The sequence below is a fragment of the Aquila chrysaetos genome, chromosome 5 (genome assembly GCF_900496995.4).
Source record: "Aquila chrysaetos chrysaetos chromosome 5, bAquChr1.4, whole genome shotgun sequence".
NCBI lineage: Eukaryota > Metazoa > Chordata > Aves > Accipitriformes > Accipitridae > Aquila > Aquila chrysaetos.
The window spans coordinates 59,964,825-59,976,045 of record NC_044008.1 but is presented as its reverse complement, the minus strand read 5'-3'; the positions used below and the strand labels follow the sequence as shown (position 1 = coordinate 59,976,045).

The window sequence follows — 11,221 nt, the reverse complement described above, 5'->3', positions numbered from 1 at the left end:
TTTCTTGGTGTACTATCATTAGTGCTACACAGTCTCCAGTGAAACATTTGTCAAACATACAAAAAGGTATAAAAGTGAAATATAGTAATTAAAACCTGGGTTTTATCGATTGTGTGGCTTAAGTAATTTTTCACAACAAACATAAGATTTAATAAGTATAAGTAGTTAAAGATCCTGACTTGGCTGTAGTCATTAGCATGTAATTGAACTGGTAAAAAAGATCAGTTAAACCTATGTTGATTACCACCTTATCTTTGAAAGGCAATTAAGGACCTCAATCATTGCAACAAGATTTGATTGTGCAGCCTTTATTGGACATTGATCTTTCAGCAAAGCGCAGTTACATTTTCCATTAATTTACAGTAACACAGTTTAACTCAGATACCTGAGACCATTGACCTAGGTAAGATGTAATGCTAAGCGCTCGTTTAGGTTAAGATGCCCCCAATAGTCATTACTGTTTAAAAAGACTGCTACAAGAAGTAGCTACCTGATCCTCTGGGTTTAGACTAAGGTTTCATTTACCTGAAGTAGTTGTTAAGTGAGGTGAAACAAAGCTCTCTGCCTTTTTATGTCATCTCTCACTCATTTAAACATCATTCTTGAATACAGTAAAGAAATAATTAAGGCAAGACTTACAAGATAAACTACACTTTATTTCAAATGGAAATGGTGCAGATCAAATCTGTAAAAAGTTAGAAGGGTCATTTTGTAGTTCAATCATCTATAAAAAAATACGTATCAACATTAGTATATGTTGCATACACAACACATGCATAGTATAATACATACAAAAAGGAAGCTGCTAATTAAAACAATTACAAATAAATTATTCCAGACCAGAGGAATTAACAAAGCCTGGTTCCCTACAAGTTGTCTTTCGAAGCAATGGGTTTACAAGACAACCTGAAAGGACCTTACAGGCAAGAGACAGCAGTTAGGTGCTACACATGCAAATAATTAATCTTTGAACAATTAAACTGCTAGAAGCTCATCTTAAAAGTCCACTTCAGCAAAACTCTTTAGTTCAAGCATTCGGACTTCTCCACAACAGAAGACCCTGCTGTCCTCAGACTGGAGTGTCCCTTTAGGAGCTGACTGCCACAAGGGAAGAGTTTGTGCTGATGGGGATTAGAAAGGTAAAGCAGCAAAGGTTCAGCTGAGAACTATACAATGCATGCTCATCCTTGCTTGACACTCCTATCTTCCCCCAAGCCTTACAGAAATTTTTGAGACAAGATGGTATGAATTGTCTTGGATCTTCTTGGCCCTCAACATTTCTCTCTTGCATTCAGGCCAAAAATTAAGATGAGTGATGAAAAAAGATACTAAGAAATAGGTATTTATAGCAAAAAGAGAATGAAAGCCAGATGAAGTATTTTACCTTTGGTTGAAGACAAGCAAGTAGGTTTATATTCATACTTGAAAATTATTTTTGTCATGATTTAATAACTCAAGCATTATCCCTTATAAATAGCACATTTTCCCTTTATGTACTGTAACAGGTCACATACAAGCCTTAACGAAATGAATGTATGATACCATATTTGCACGCTGCCCTCAAACATCTTCTAGTTCATCCTTTAGCATGAGCAACTTCATAAGAGCAAGAGGTCTATTGATTTTCATGTAATACAAGAAAATATTACATTTGCTTAATTGTTACACAGTGAGATCATTGAACAAGAAATCAAGTCTCTATTTAATGCTGCAAGCAGCACAGAATTGCAGTAATCAATAGGGTAGTTTGTCAAAGATGTTCTCTAAGGAGACTTGCCCATCACTGTATGGACAAGGAGTCTTGTTGCCTGCATTTATTGAAAAACAGGTAAGCAAAGTCAGCAACACACATTATCAGAAATCAAACAAGCTGCAGTGAGTGGAGGTGCAACTCCAATGAAAAGCTGTATTTATAGTCTGGTAATTAAAAACCATTTTATCAGCCTTGCGTTGAGACTAAACCTTTACAGCAAGATATTGACAAGATCCGTGGCAATGAATGAGCAGTATTTGACTTTAAACTTATGAGCTGCAGTTATTTATCCAATACAGTGAAAATCAGTTCTAGAAAAATGCTAAGTCATTATTTTTATTATTAATGAGGCTTCTTATAATACTGTCTCTTCATCTTTGAGATCATTTAACTTGTGTCAAGAATATTCTCCAAAATTAAACAGAACAGTGCAAGCACTTCTCTGATTAAAGTGTTATTTAGTGTTGCTTTTAGAAAAACCACATGTATTGCTTCATTAAGTGGGAAACAGTTCCATTATCTGGAATTAAGTAAAAAAGTATTTAAATGAAATTATACTGTAGTCATAGCTTGATAATCACTTATTTAGAAATAGTGATTACCCTCCAAAAACAGTACCTACATTTATCTTCCTACTTACGAAAACTGGAATAATCAACTTATGTCACCAGACATGGGATTTGGAATAGACAGCATTATTTGCTGGCACTAAAACCAAGCACCAGTAATATAGCCTGTACAGGTGTTTCTGTGGTTTGAACTTACTATCCAATAATTCCATATTTCCACTATCCAAATAATTCCCTAAAAGCTTTTTCTTTGCCCAGGTTTCCAACTGAATTTAAGACATTTCATCATTATTTGTGCCTGTTACAGCTGTGCTCAGTTACAGCTGGACAAATCAGTCATTTTGCATCCAAAAAATGATCTTCTCATTCTCCTCTATTAATTAAAAAGATCAGCAATTTGTAAATTAGCACAGGGGACTACATCTTCTAGATTACTTAGGTTTTGTTATGTACCTACAAAGCAACCAAAAGAAAAAAAAATGCAGGTGTCTGGAGTTCAAGAATTGCAAAAGATACAAGCATAAAACATATTTTAGATATTTTATTTAAATATCATTTGAAGAAATATGATACAGCCATTTTTAACTTCTTAGGGTGCTAATTTTCCAAAGAGTCTTCCAGGTAATTGTGAATAGTCAGTGCCATGGATTCATTCAAACATGCTTACAGCTATGACAATTAATGCATTATGAAACATCTAGTCAGAGTTTAAACCTAAGCAGCTTAATCTTTTCAGAGACATTCTGAAAATGTCTAGTGTGTTCACAGTTTCCTTGCCCACATGCTACAATTCAGTTATCTAAGTTGGCAGATGTATCTCTTTAAATTATCACAAGTTTGTTCAGCAGTACTAATCACTGACTTCCATAAATTCTAATACCCTTGGAAATATTAATTCTTCTCCTAAGGCTTCTACTTTTTCAACTTTACTGACCTCTGCAAAAATAAATCTCTTATGACCAAAAAGTCCATCAAGCTTCCTGAAGACAGCATGTTAAGTAAAAGAAGGCATTGTTAAAAAAAAAAAAAAAAAAAGTTGCCTTCAGTTCTTTTTAGTCAAAGGGAGTAGATATTTGTAGCAGCTGTAACACAGAAACCCACCAAATGACAGGTACTTGAGGGCATGATTTCAGTACATTGCGCCTTCATCTTCTTTATTTAGAAAATAAACAGTAACTGGGCCATGACTCGTATGAACAGTCTCTGTGACACTGACAAAGAACCAGGAGCCAATTCCATATAGTAAAGTTGGGATGCCTAAGAAAAGACAAAAACATGTTACATACAAAGATAGCAAGCCAGGAAAATTAAAACCACCTACTAATAGTAAAGAATGACTCCAAAAATGAAATTAGAGAAAAAGCATTCCTGTAAAAGCTGCCTTATTAACATTTTGCCTTTAGTGAAATGCTTACAAGCAGCTATCAGTACATAATACCACCCTTCTTGTGTATCAAGCACACAAGAATCAGAAAGCAGCTTAAGAAAAGCAGCAATACGAAGTAATTAATAGAAAAAGGGAAGGATAGCAGTATGAAAGAAGTGAAACATGGTCATGTCTACAGCCTGATTTCTACCGATTAAAGAAAATATATGTATATAACCGAACACTAAAACACAAAATCCCTGGACATCCACTTAGTTATCAGTTCGGAGTTCATCTATGTACCAGAGTAGAGACAGGACGGAAAACAAGCAGTGACTTCACACATCAACATGAAGCTGCTCTTGGGAAAATTAGATCAGTAGTCAAGACTACCAACTCCAGCAAAACTGGAATGAGTAGAAAGGTGTATATATAAAAAGTGCCATCATTTTTAGCACTGCCGAGCTACACATCTATTACAGACAACAATATTTTACTTAATGTAGGGGAAAAAATGGAGATGGATTTAGGCCCTGAATTCAGTAAGGTACAGAAACACCGGATTTAACGTGGTTAAATTTACCCAAGTCCTTAAGCTAGATTCTCAGAAGAGAGAGATGAGTTGACTTTTTAATCATGCTTGCTGATCATTTAAATATGAAATATGCAGGGTAGCTGCCAGAAAGATGGGGAAGATAAAAGGTCTGACTATGCAGAGGGAAAAATAAAATCAGATTTAAAATTGTTATTATTAAGAAATCAATCTCTGTGACTATATTTTCTCACTATGTCAGTTGGAAAGATCAGAAAATAAAGACTAGCAGACACGTTTTGTAAAAAGTCACTGAAGACTTGCGAAGCCAATGAGATTTATTTTTTTAAATGAAACATGAAAACAAGAAACTGGTGAAATTAGTTACGCGAGTGTCACCGTTTAAGTAAGTGTGGTACCCACATACTAAGTTTTGAATAATAATGTATTTCATTTTATATTAATAAGCTAGTGATAGAACATTTTTATTTATAAGCATTTTTATTACAGCAGCACTTTAGGATCAAGCATGGTCCGAGCCCTCCACTACCTTAGACGCTGCCTGTATGCAAGATGCAAAAAATTAGCCCAGGCGCTTTCTAAGAAACAAACTGTTTTGCTTCATCTAGCGCTCGCGTATTTGCTTAGAGGACAGAATTTCATCCACGGTAACAGAACGCAGATTTTTAGATGGAAAATGATCCATACCAACTGATGTTAAACATTTAAATAACAAGCGCTGGCGCGTTTGCTTTCAGGCGGTTTAATTTTTCTCTCTCACAACCGGACAGAGAAACACGAACTCGGTAAAACCCCAAAGACTATCGGTTTACAGCTCTGCGTTCTCACAGCTGCTGAAAGCTCGGGCATTTTGTGATTCTCGTTTCCTTACGCCGCCTGCTCCGAGCCGGTGGGGGCGGAGGACGAGGCACCCCAAGCCGATTCCCTCACCTCAGGGGGAGCGGAGCGGGGAGGAGACGCGGAGTGCTGCCCGAAGCTACAGACCCCCGCCCCGTCCCGACTCCAGGGGACGCGGCCCCCCACCGGCCAGCCCCGCTTTTGCCTCACAACCCCCGCCGGCGTGTCCCTCTTCCCGCGGCCGCCCCTTCTGCGAGGGGCGCAGCCCGCCCGCCGCAAGCGCCTCACTCCACCCGCCGGCTACAGGAGAACGGCAAGAGCCGAGGGGGAGCGCCTCTCCGCCCGCCTCACAGCCGGCGAGGTAAGCTGAGGGAAGGCCGCAGAGCCGGCCCGGGACGCGACTCACCGGCGTTAAGGACCTTGAGGGCGGTGAAGGCGGCGTTCTGCAGCGCCAGGTCCTGCGGGGCGGCGCGGGAACAGTGGTACTTGATGAAGGGGAAGCAGCCGGTGCGCAGGATGTGGTAGTTGGCGCCGTTCACCCGCCAGTTGAAGTGGGAGAGGCCGAACTGGTCGTTGCGCACGGCGCTGTACTTGACGCAGTACGAGGTCCAGTGGGGCAGGCCGCGCTGCCTTAGGTGCTGGCTCAGCACCTCCGAGGCGGCGGGACGGGACGACGATGACGACCCCCCCCGCCACAGCAGCAGTCCCACGGCTGCCTCATGCAGCCGCCTCAGCGTCCGCATCCCACGGGGCCGCTCCCGCCTCCCGCAGCCACCCCGCACTCAACGGCTCCGGCCGGCGCGCGTGCGCCGCCTCGGCGCGTGCGCCAGCCGCCGGAGGGCGGGAAGGGGGGCGGGGGTGTGGCGGTGGCCGTGGGAGCGGGCTCTGCGGTAGACCTTGTCCGTGGAAGGTCCTTGTCTATGGGTGGGAGGGAGAGCGGGGCGGTGTGGTGTGTGCGACTCCCTGAGGGGAGGGGAGGGGAGGGGAGGGGAAGGTCCGGGCAGGGGGAGAGGCGCGAAAGCCCGCGGCGGAGCCCTGCGCACTGAGGTGAAGTGGGGTGGGGTGGGGTGAGGCGGGGTGAGGCGAGGCGAGGCGGGGCGGGCGCTGGCTGAGGCGGCCGGGGCAGCCCCGCGAAGCGAGGGGAGCGAGTCACCCTGCCCGACACAGGCCGAGAGACGGGCCGGTCGCCCTAAGAAGGGCGCACGTTAGCGCTCCTTACAGCGAGTGAGGCTATCGCAAAGAATCGGGCAATTACATTTTTAGAAATGGTTTTGTTTAACAGCGTGCGTGCTGACAGGAGCACCCTGTGTGTTGCTGGCACATCTCACAGCTGCAGCATCAACCAGATTAACCTGCGCTCAGGAAAAAAATGTATTAAGCTGCACTGATTTTATTTGGTGAAATTTGACAGTGATATCAGGTAAAAAATAGTTCTTTGAAAGTGTTAGACCCCTTGGAAGAGAAATACTTTAAAATCATAGCCAATATTCCATGATATGATTTTTCTAAATAAAAGCTAAAGTTTTGAACCATTAAACATTCTATTTGAGAGGAAAAAAAAGACTGTACAGAAGAGTAAACTGAGAAATGGAACAGATTTTTCCTTTTAATAATTGCAAGCAATATCTCAAACTCAGCAATCTTAAACCATTGAGCTATGTAGTATGAATGTGCTAATTCATCAATTACTACCCAACAATGTACCCTGTTTATTTACTGTAATGTACTACATGTGTGTAGAACCAGTAATTATTAATCATAGTCAGTAACAAATTTCACTCAAGTTCACCTTCCTATAATTAATAGAGCTTATAGTTAGCTTTAGTATCTTTGTTTGTTAGTGGCAACGATGACTGAGGATACAAGAGAAGCTGGAATCTGATACTGTGGCTTGCTATGGTGAAGGGCTGAACTCATGTATTACACCTGAAGAGTGATATTCTGCTGTTGTATTTCATGGTCAAAATTAGCTCCTATAAAGCTATTGCCTATAAAGTGGACATACGATAATTACTTTGTTTTTTAAAAGTGTTTATTTCAAGCTACTTTGCTGTTAATTTTGTGTTGCTCTTATTGTTAAAAGTGCAAGAAGAAAGGAGAAATCCTTCAGCCTCTGGCAGAATAACCTTGAACTGGTTAAGAGAACGTAGATGCACCTCTACTTGCACAACATACTACAAATGCAGTGAAGTAGCATCTGTATTTACAAATGCATAGCAAAACATTGCATACTTCAAACATATGCGAGAATCATGACCAAACCTCCTAAAGATGAGGCTGGAAGTATTATGAAGCATTCTTCCAAATGTCTTCTGGTAATAATATTTGGTTGCACAATTCAGGTCTCTGTGTTCATTGGATTCGGGTACAGTCTGAACATTTTTACATCAAAACCGTCTCCTGAAATGCGCATCTTTGTGATGACACTAAAAAACAGTCTAACCATTCTTCAGTGGAGATGATAGATTAAATTACGTTCATGAAGGTTGTCAATGATTGTAGTTCCTAATCTTTAGTGCCTGATTGCTGTAACAAAATCTGTAGTCTAAAATGAAATACAGAGGATCTGTATACCATAAGAGAGGGAGTACCTCAGATCTATGACAGGTGATGTGTTAAATGAGAAGTGATGTTAGGTCATCACTGTGAAATGCTGAGGACCAGGTTAGTCTTAAAATTCTAGGGATTTGTTACCTTAACCCAGATTGAAGGTGGTAAATTTTCCTGAACAATCCGTTTGAATGAGGTATCAGAGATCTTTCAGGAAATGGGTAGGGTGAATACTTTATTTCAGAAGACATCTGGAAGTGGTTGTGCTGTTGAACTGCTTTATTGCTCTGTGCTCAGAGTTGTCATTCTAAATGTGGAAACTTGGGCTGAATGCCGCTCCCCCCCCCTTTTTTTTTTCAGGGCTTTACACCCAACTATCTGAAAAGGGAGACACAGTTTCTAGTATCAATTCCAGGTAATGTTCTCTCGGGAGAATGAGCTGAAATGGGTAGCACATGTGCTACACACAGTATGTCAATTCTTGCAAAAACAAAGTCCATGAAGTGGTATGAGGTGAATGCACACCTTAATTTGCAGCTCTGGCCTATCAGGAGCTCGAAACCTTTATTTTAATTGCCCACATCTCCTGCAGTTGGTGCCAAACCTCACTGCCCCTCATCTCCTTCCACAAGCATTCCTCCACACTGTGCAGCTGGGGAACCAGTTTGGGCTTTTGCTGTCCCTAGCTGCAGAATTCTCTGCCAATTTCTGATGAGGAGCCACACCTGGGCCACGTTTTATCTTTCCATTCACAGTTGCTCTGTTTTCTTCCCAGTCTAGATCATGTTCTGAAATTCAAGCTACAGTTTAAGAACTCTATTATTCCTTTAGTGAGTGGGAATAAATAATCCAGTTGTGTGAACAGGAGAATCATGACTATATTTCTAATTTTTTTTTTAAAGATTATGATTTCGTTGTATATCTGCTGTATTGCTAAAAAAATACATTTTTGGCACCAGCAGCATGGGAATTGAATGTGAGAGACCGTAAAGTTTCAATCCTTCCATCAGCTCAACGCTCAGAAGTGTTAATAGTAATTAAAAACTTTTTTCCCTCAAAATACATTTCACACTTTGCACATACTGAGAAATCTCTCTCACCATGGGAACTTTCAGGTCACTTGTTTCCTGGAAAAACAGGTACAGTTTTCTTTTGTCAGAATAGAACAAAGACATAAGGAAGTGCAGGTTTCATTTACTCCTAGGACACTGCAGTCTATTAAGTGCCAGTGAACTAATGAGCCTCTCAGACCTTATGTTGTTCTGGCTTGGATCAAGGCTTCATTTTCCTTAACCCTTAAGAAACTAGCTGACTCCCGCGTTGGCACTGTTGTGGTCTCCTATGCCTCCTTTTCTCCCAGGATATTGCTTCTCCTGACCAAACTGGAACATTATATAGCTTGGGTGTGAAGCTAGGTGAGAAATCTACAAAGAGCTTCTTACCAGTAAAATAGGAGAGAGTGCATTATAAAAATGGTGAGGAAAAAGTCAGAACAACAGGCTGGTCTGCAGCCCCTCAAAGTAGAACAGAGCACAAATACCTCTTATCTTGTTGCAATTATACTGTGCTTTTTGGCATATTATTTCTTGGCAAGTGAGAGATCATTGTTGTACCTACCACAGCCAAAAATACCTCTGTTACTTTCATTTCTAACCATAAAGACTTCCAGGAAGTTCCTTCTATGGCTAAATTTCACATTAGAAAAAATCTGTGTGGGCTCTGGTATACCCAAAACCAAGACCATATTGAGATTACATGCAAGAAAGGAACAAAACCAAACAAGAATTAAACAAAAATAGTCTTTTAGATTTTTATTTCAAACAGGGAACAGCATTTATGCAAATGTTCTCATCTGCAATTAATTACTTCTGTGACCAAAGTAGAAGAGAAAAAGGGTAACATAAAAGATAATGTATGAAGCTAACAGACCAAAGACTTGGGCATCGGAAAAACCTGGCACTGATCTGCTGCAACTGCATGGTCACATTCATTATTCATCTTAAAAACAGGTTTTGCCCAAGCTTTTGGGGAAGTAATTGCAAAGATATTTGCCAGGCTTGGGACAATAGTATCCATCCAATGGAGAAGATGCACTCTTCTATAGTAAAATTTAGAATGTGTTGTCTGTTGGGATATTAGAGATTTGATGGATAAAGATAACTTTACAAATGTAACTGTTGCCCTCTAACATAACAGTGCATAGCAATTGTGACAAAAAAAGTCACCAGTATCTGAAATACAGAATCTCTCTGATGGACAGATAGATCCGCAAAAGTCATGGTATACTGGGAATCATCGTTCCAGTATAATTCTAATGGTCCTCTCAGAATCCATTGCTGAGTTAGTGCTATTACTATTATTTCTGATAATTTGAAAATGAACATAAAACAACTGCTGCAAAAATTGTGTAGATAACAAAAGAAATAGCGGACAGTCAGTTCTGAAGAGGAATCCAGGTTGCTAGCCTTACTGCTAGGATGGCATTTAAGTGTATTTGTTTATGGGCAGAGGAACACTAGACCTACTTTCATGTCAGAAGCCTGTCTTTTAGAAGGTTTGAAAGGGAATTCAGGGGTACAGGACTCTTTTCAATGGAGTATGATCTCCTAGTCTGATTTAGTGACAAAGACAGTGTGACCCCTATTAATAAGATTTTAAAAACAGATTCTGTACCCTCAGGAATGACAATATGAACTTCAGGGGCATTTATCATGATCCTCTGCTTTTCAACAGTTTATTTTTGTGAAAGAAGGGATATCCTTCTAAACACCGCGCTTGGAAATCATGGAAATGTACTGTCTCAGTTAATATTACTTCACATGCCAATGCAGAAGGAAAACCAAACCTGTTCTTACAGATGAGAAAGTGTATCCAGAAGCATAAAGAATAAGGCACTTAAACATTTTCCGTTAACTATTCTTTCAGAGCATCTGCTTTCGAAGGTTGCTCCTCTTCCAATTTCAGTTTGTTTTCTGCTGTAATTCCTAGAATTGCTTTGATACCTTGAATTGCCATCTGTAACGGATTCAAGGAATACAAGTTATTTAATGGGCATTATAATGAAATCTAGCAGCCAAAATGCACAGCTGGTAGTACTTGCCTTGAAAAGGTAACCAGTGTTACACAGGACATGATGCACCAATTAAATTTACTATTACTTTGGGGACAGTTGGGGAAATTATTAGTAAATATGTACAAATCTCAGGTAAATAAAAAATACAATTCATTGCAATTTGTACTTCTAATTAACTAACAGGTGTTCTATTTCATGTATGTAAATCATTGTTAACTCACTACAAAGAAGAGTTCCTTTTTATGTTATTCTTCAATGGTTGCTTTCCACTCATATTGAAAAAAGGGGTGGGTTTTTGTTTGTTTGTTTATTCTGTAACATGCTGAAATTTAATTTTATCTTCTCTAAAACTGTCGTTTCATACTCTGCTTGTCAGACAAAAATATAGTCAGAGTTAACACTGGAAAGAATCTGATATAAATTACAGTATGTGCTTTAAGACACGAATCTGTAACACAGTGCTCCCCTTCACCTTTCTACAAAACGCTTACAGACAGGATCTTACAAACTTTTGATAAAG

The 11,221-nt window shown here is 40.2% G+C and overlaps 2 protein-coding genes and 1 long non-coding RNA gene across 10 annotated transcripts in view; 1 reads left to right on the top strand and 2 right to left on the bottom strand.

The window, feature by feature from the left end:
- Window positions 1-2,848: 2,848 nt before the first annotated feature.
- C5H15orf61 (chromosome 5 C15orf61 homolog) lies at window positions 2,849-5,902 on the bottom strand. Its single transcript, XM_030012957.2, has 3 exons — window positions 5,485-5,902; window positions 3,424-3,579; window positions 2,849-3,333 (listed from the first exon to the last, which is right to left on the bottom strand). Exons 1-2 carry the CDS (start codon window positions 5,819-5,821, stop codon window positions 3,452-3,454), a joined length of 465 nt encoding a protein of 154 aa, XP_029868817.1. The 5' UTR covers window positions 5,822-5,902; the 3' UTR covers window positions 2,849-3,333; window positions 3,424-3,451.
- A 163-nt stretch (window positions 5,903-6,065) lies between these two features.
- LOC115340933 lies at window positions 6,066-8,326 on the top strand. Its single transcript, XR_003923247.1, has 3 exons — window positions 6,066-6,135; window positions 6,166-6,498; window positions 6,920-8,326. It is a non-coding gene; the product is annotated as an uncharacterized LOC115340933 (long non-coding RNA).
- A 952-nt stretch (window positions 8,327-9,278) lies between these two features.
- Window positions 9,279-11,221, bottom strand: part of IQCH (IQ motif containing H) — a 73,615-nt gene continuing 71,672 nt past the window's right edge. For 5 of the 8 annotated variants that reach the window (XM_030012942.2, XM_030012943.2, XM_041123747.1 and 2 more), the window contains one exon: window positions 9,281-10,643. In XM_030012942.2, coding sequence (XP_029868802.1) covers window positions 10,542-10,643 — 102 coding nt within the window. In that variant the 3' untranslated portion in view covers window positions 9,281-10,541. Of the gene's footprint in view, window positions 10,644-11,221 lie in introns of all 8 variants that reach the window. The other 3 variants (XM_030012950.2, XM_030012948.2, XM_030012946.2) reach the window with 3 other exon arrangements.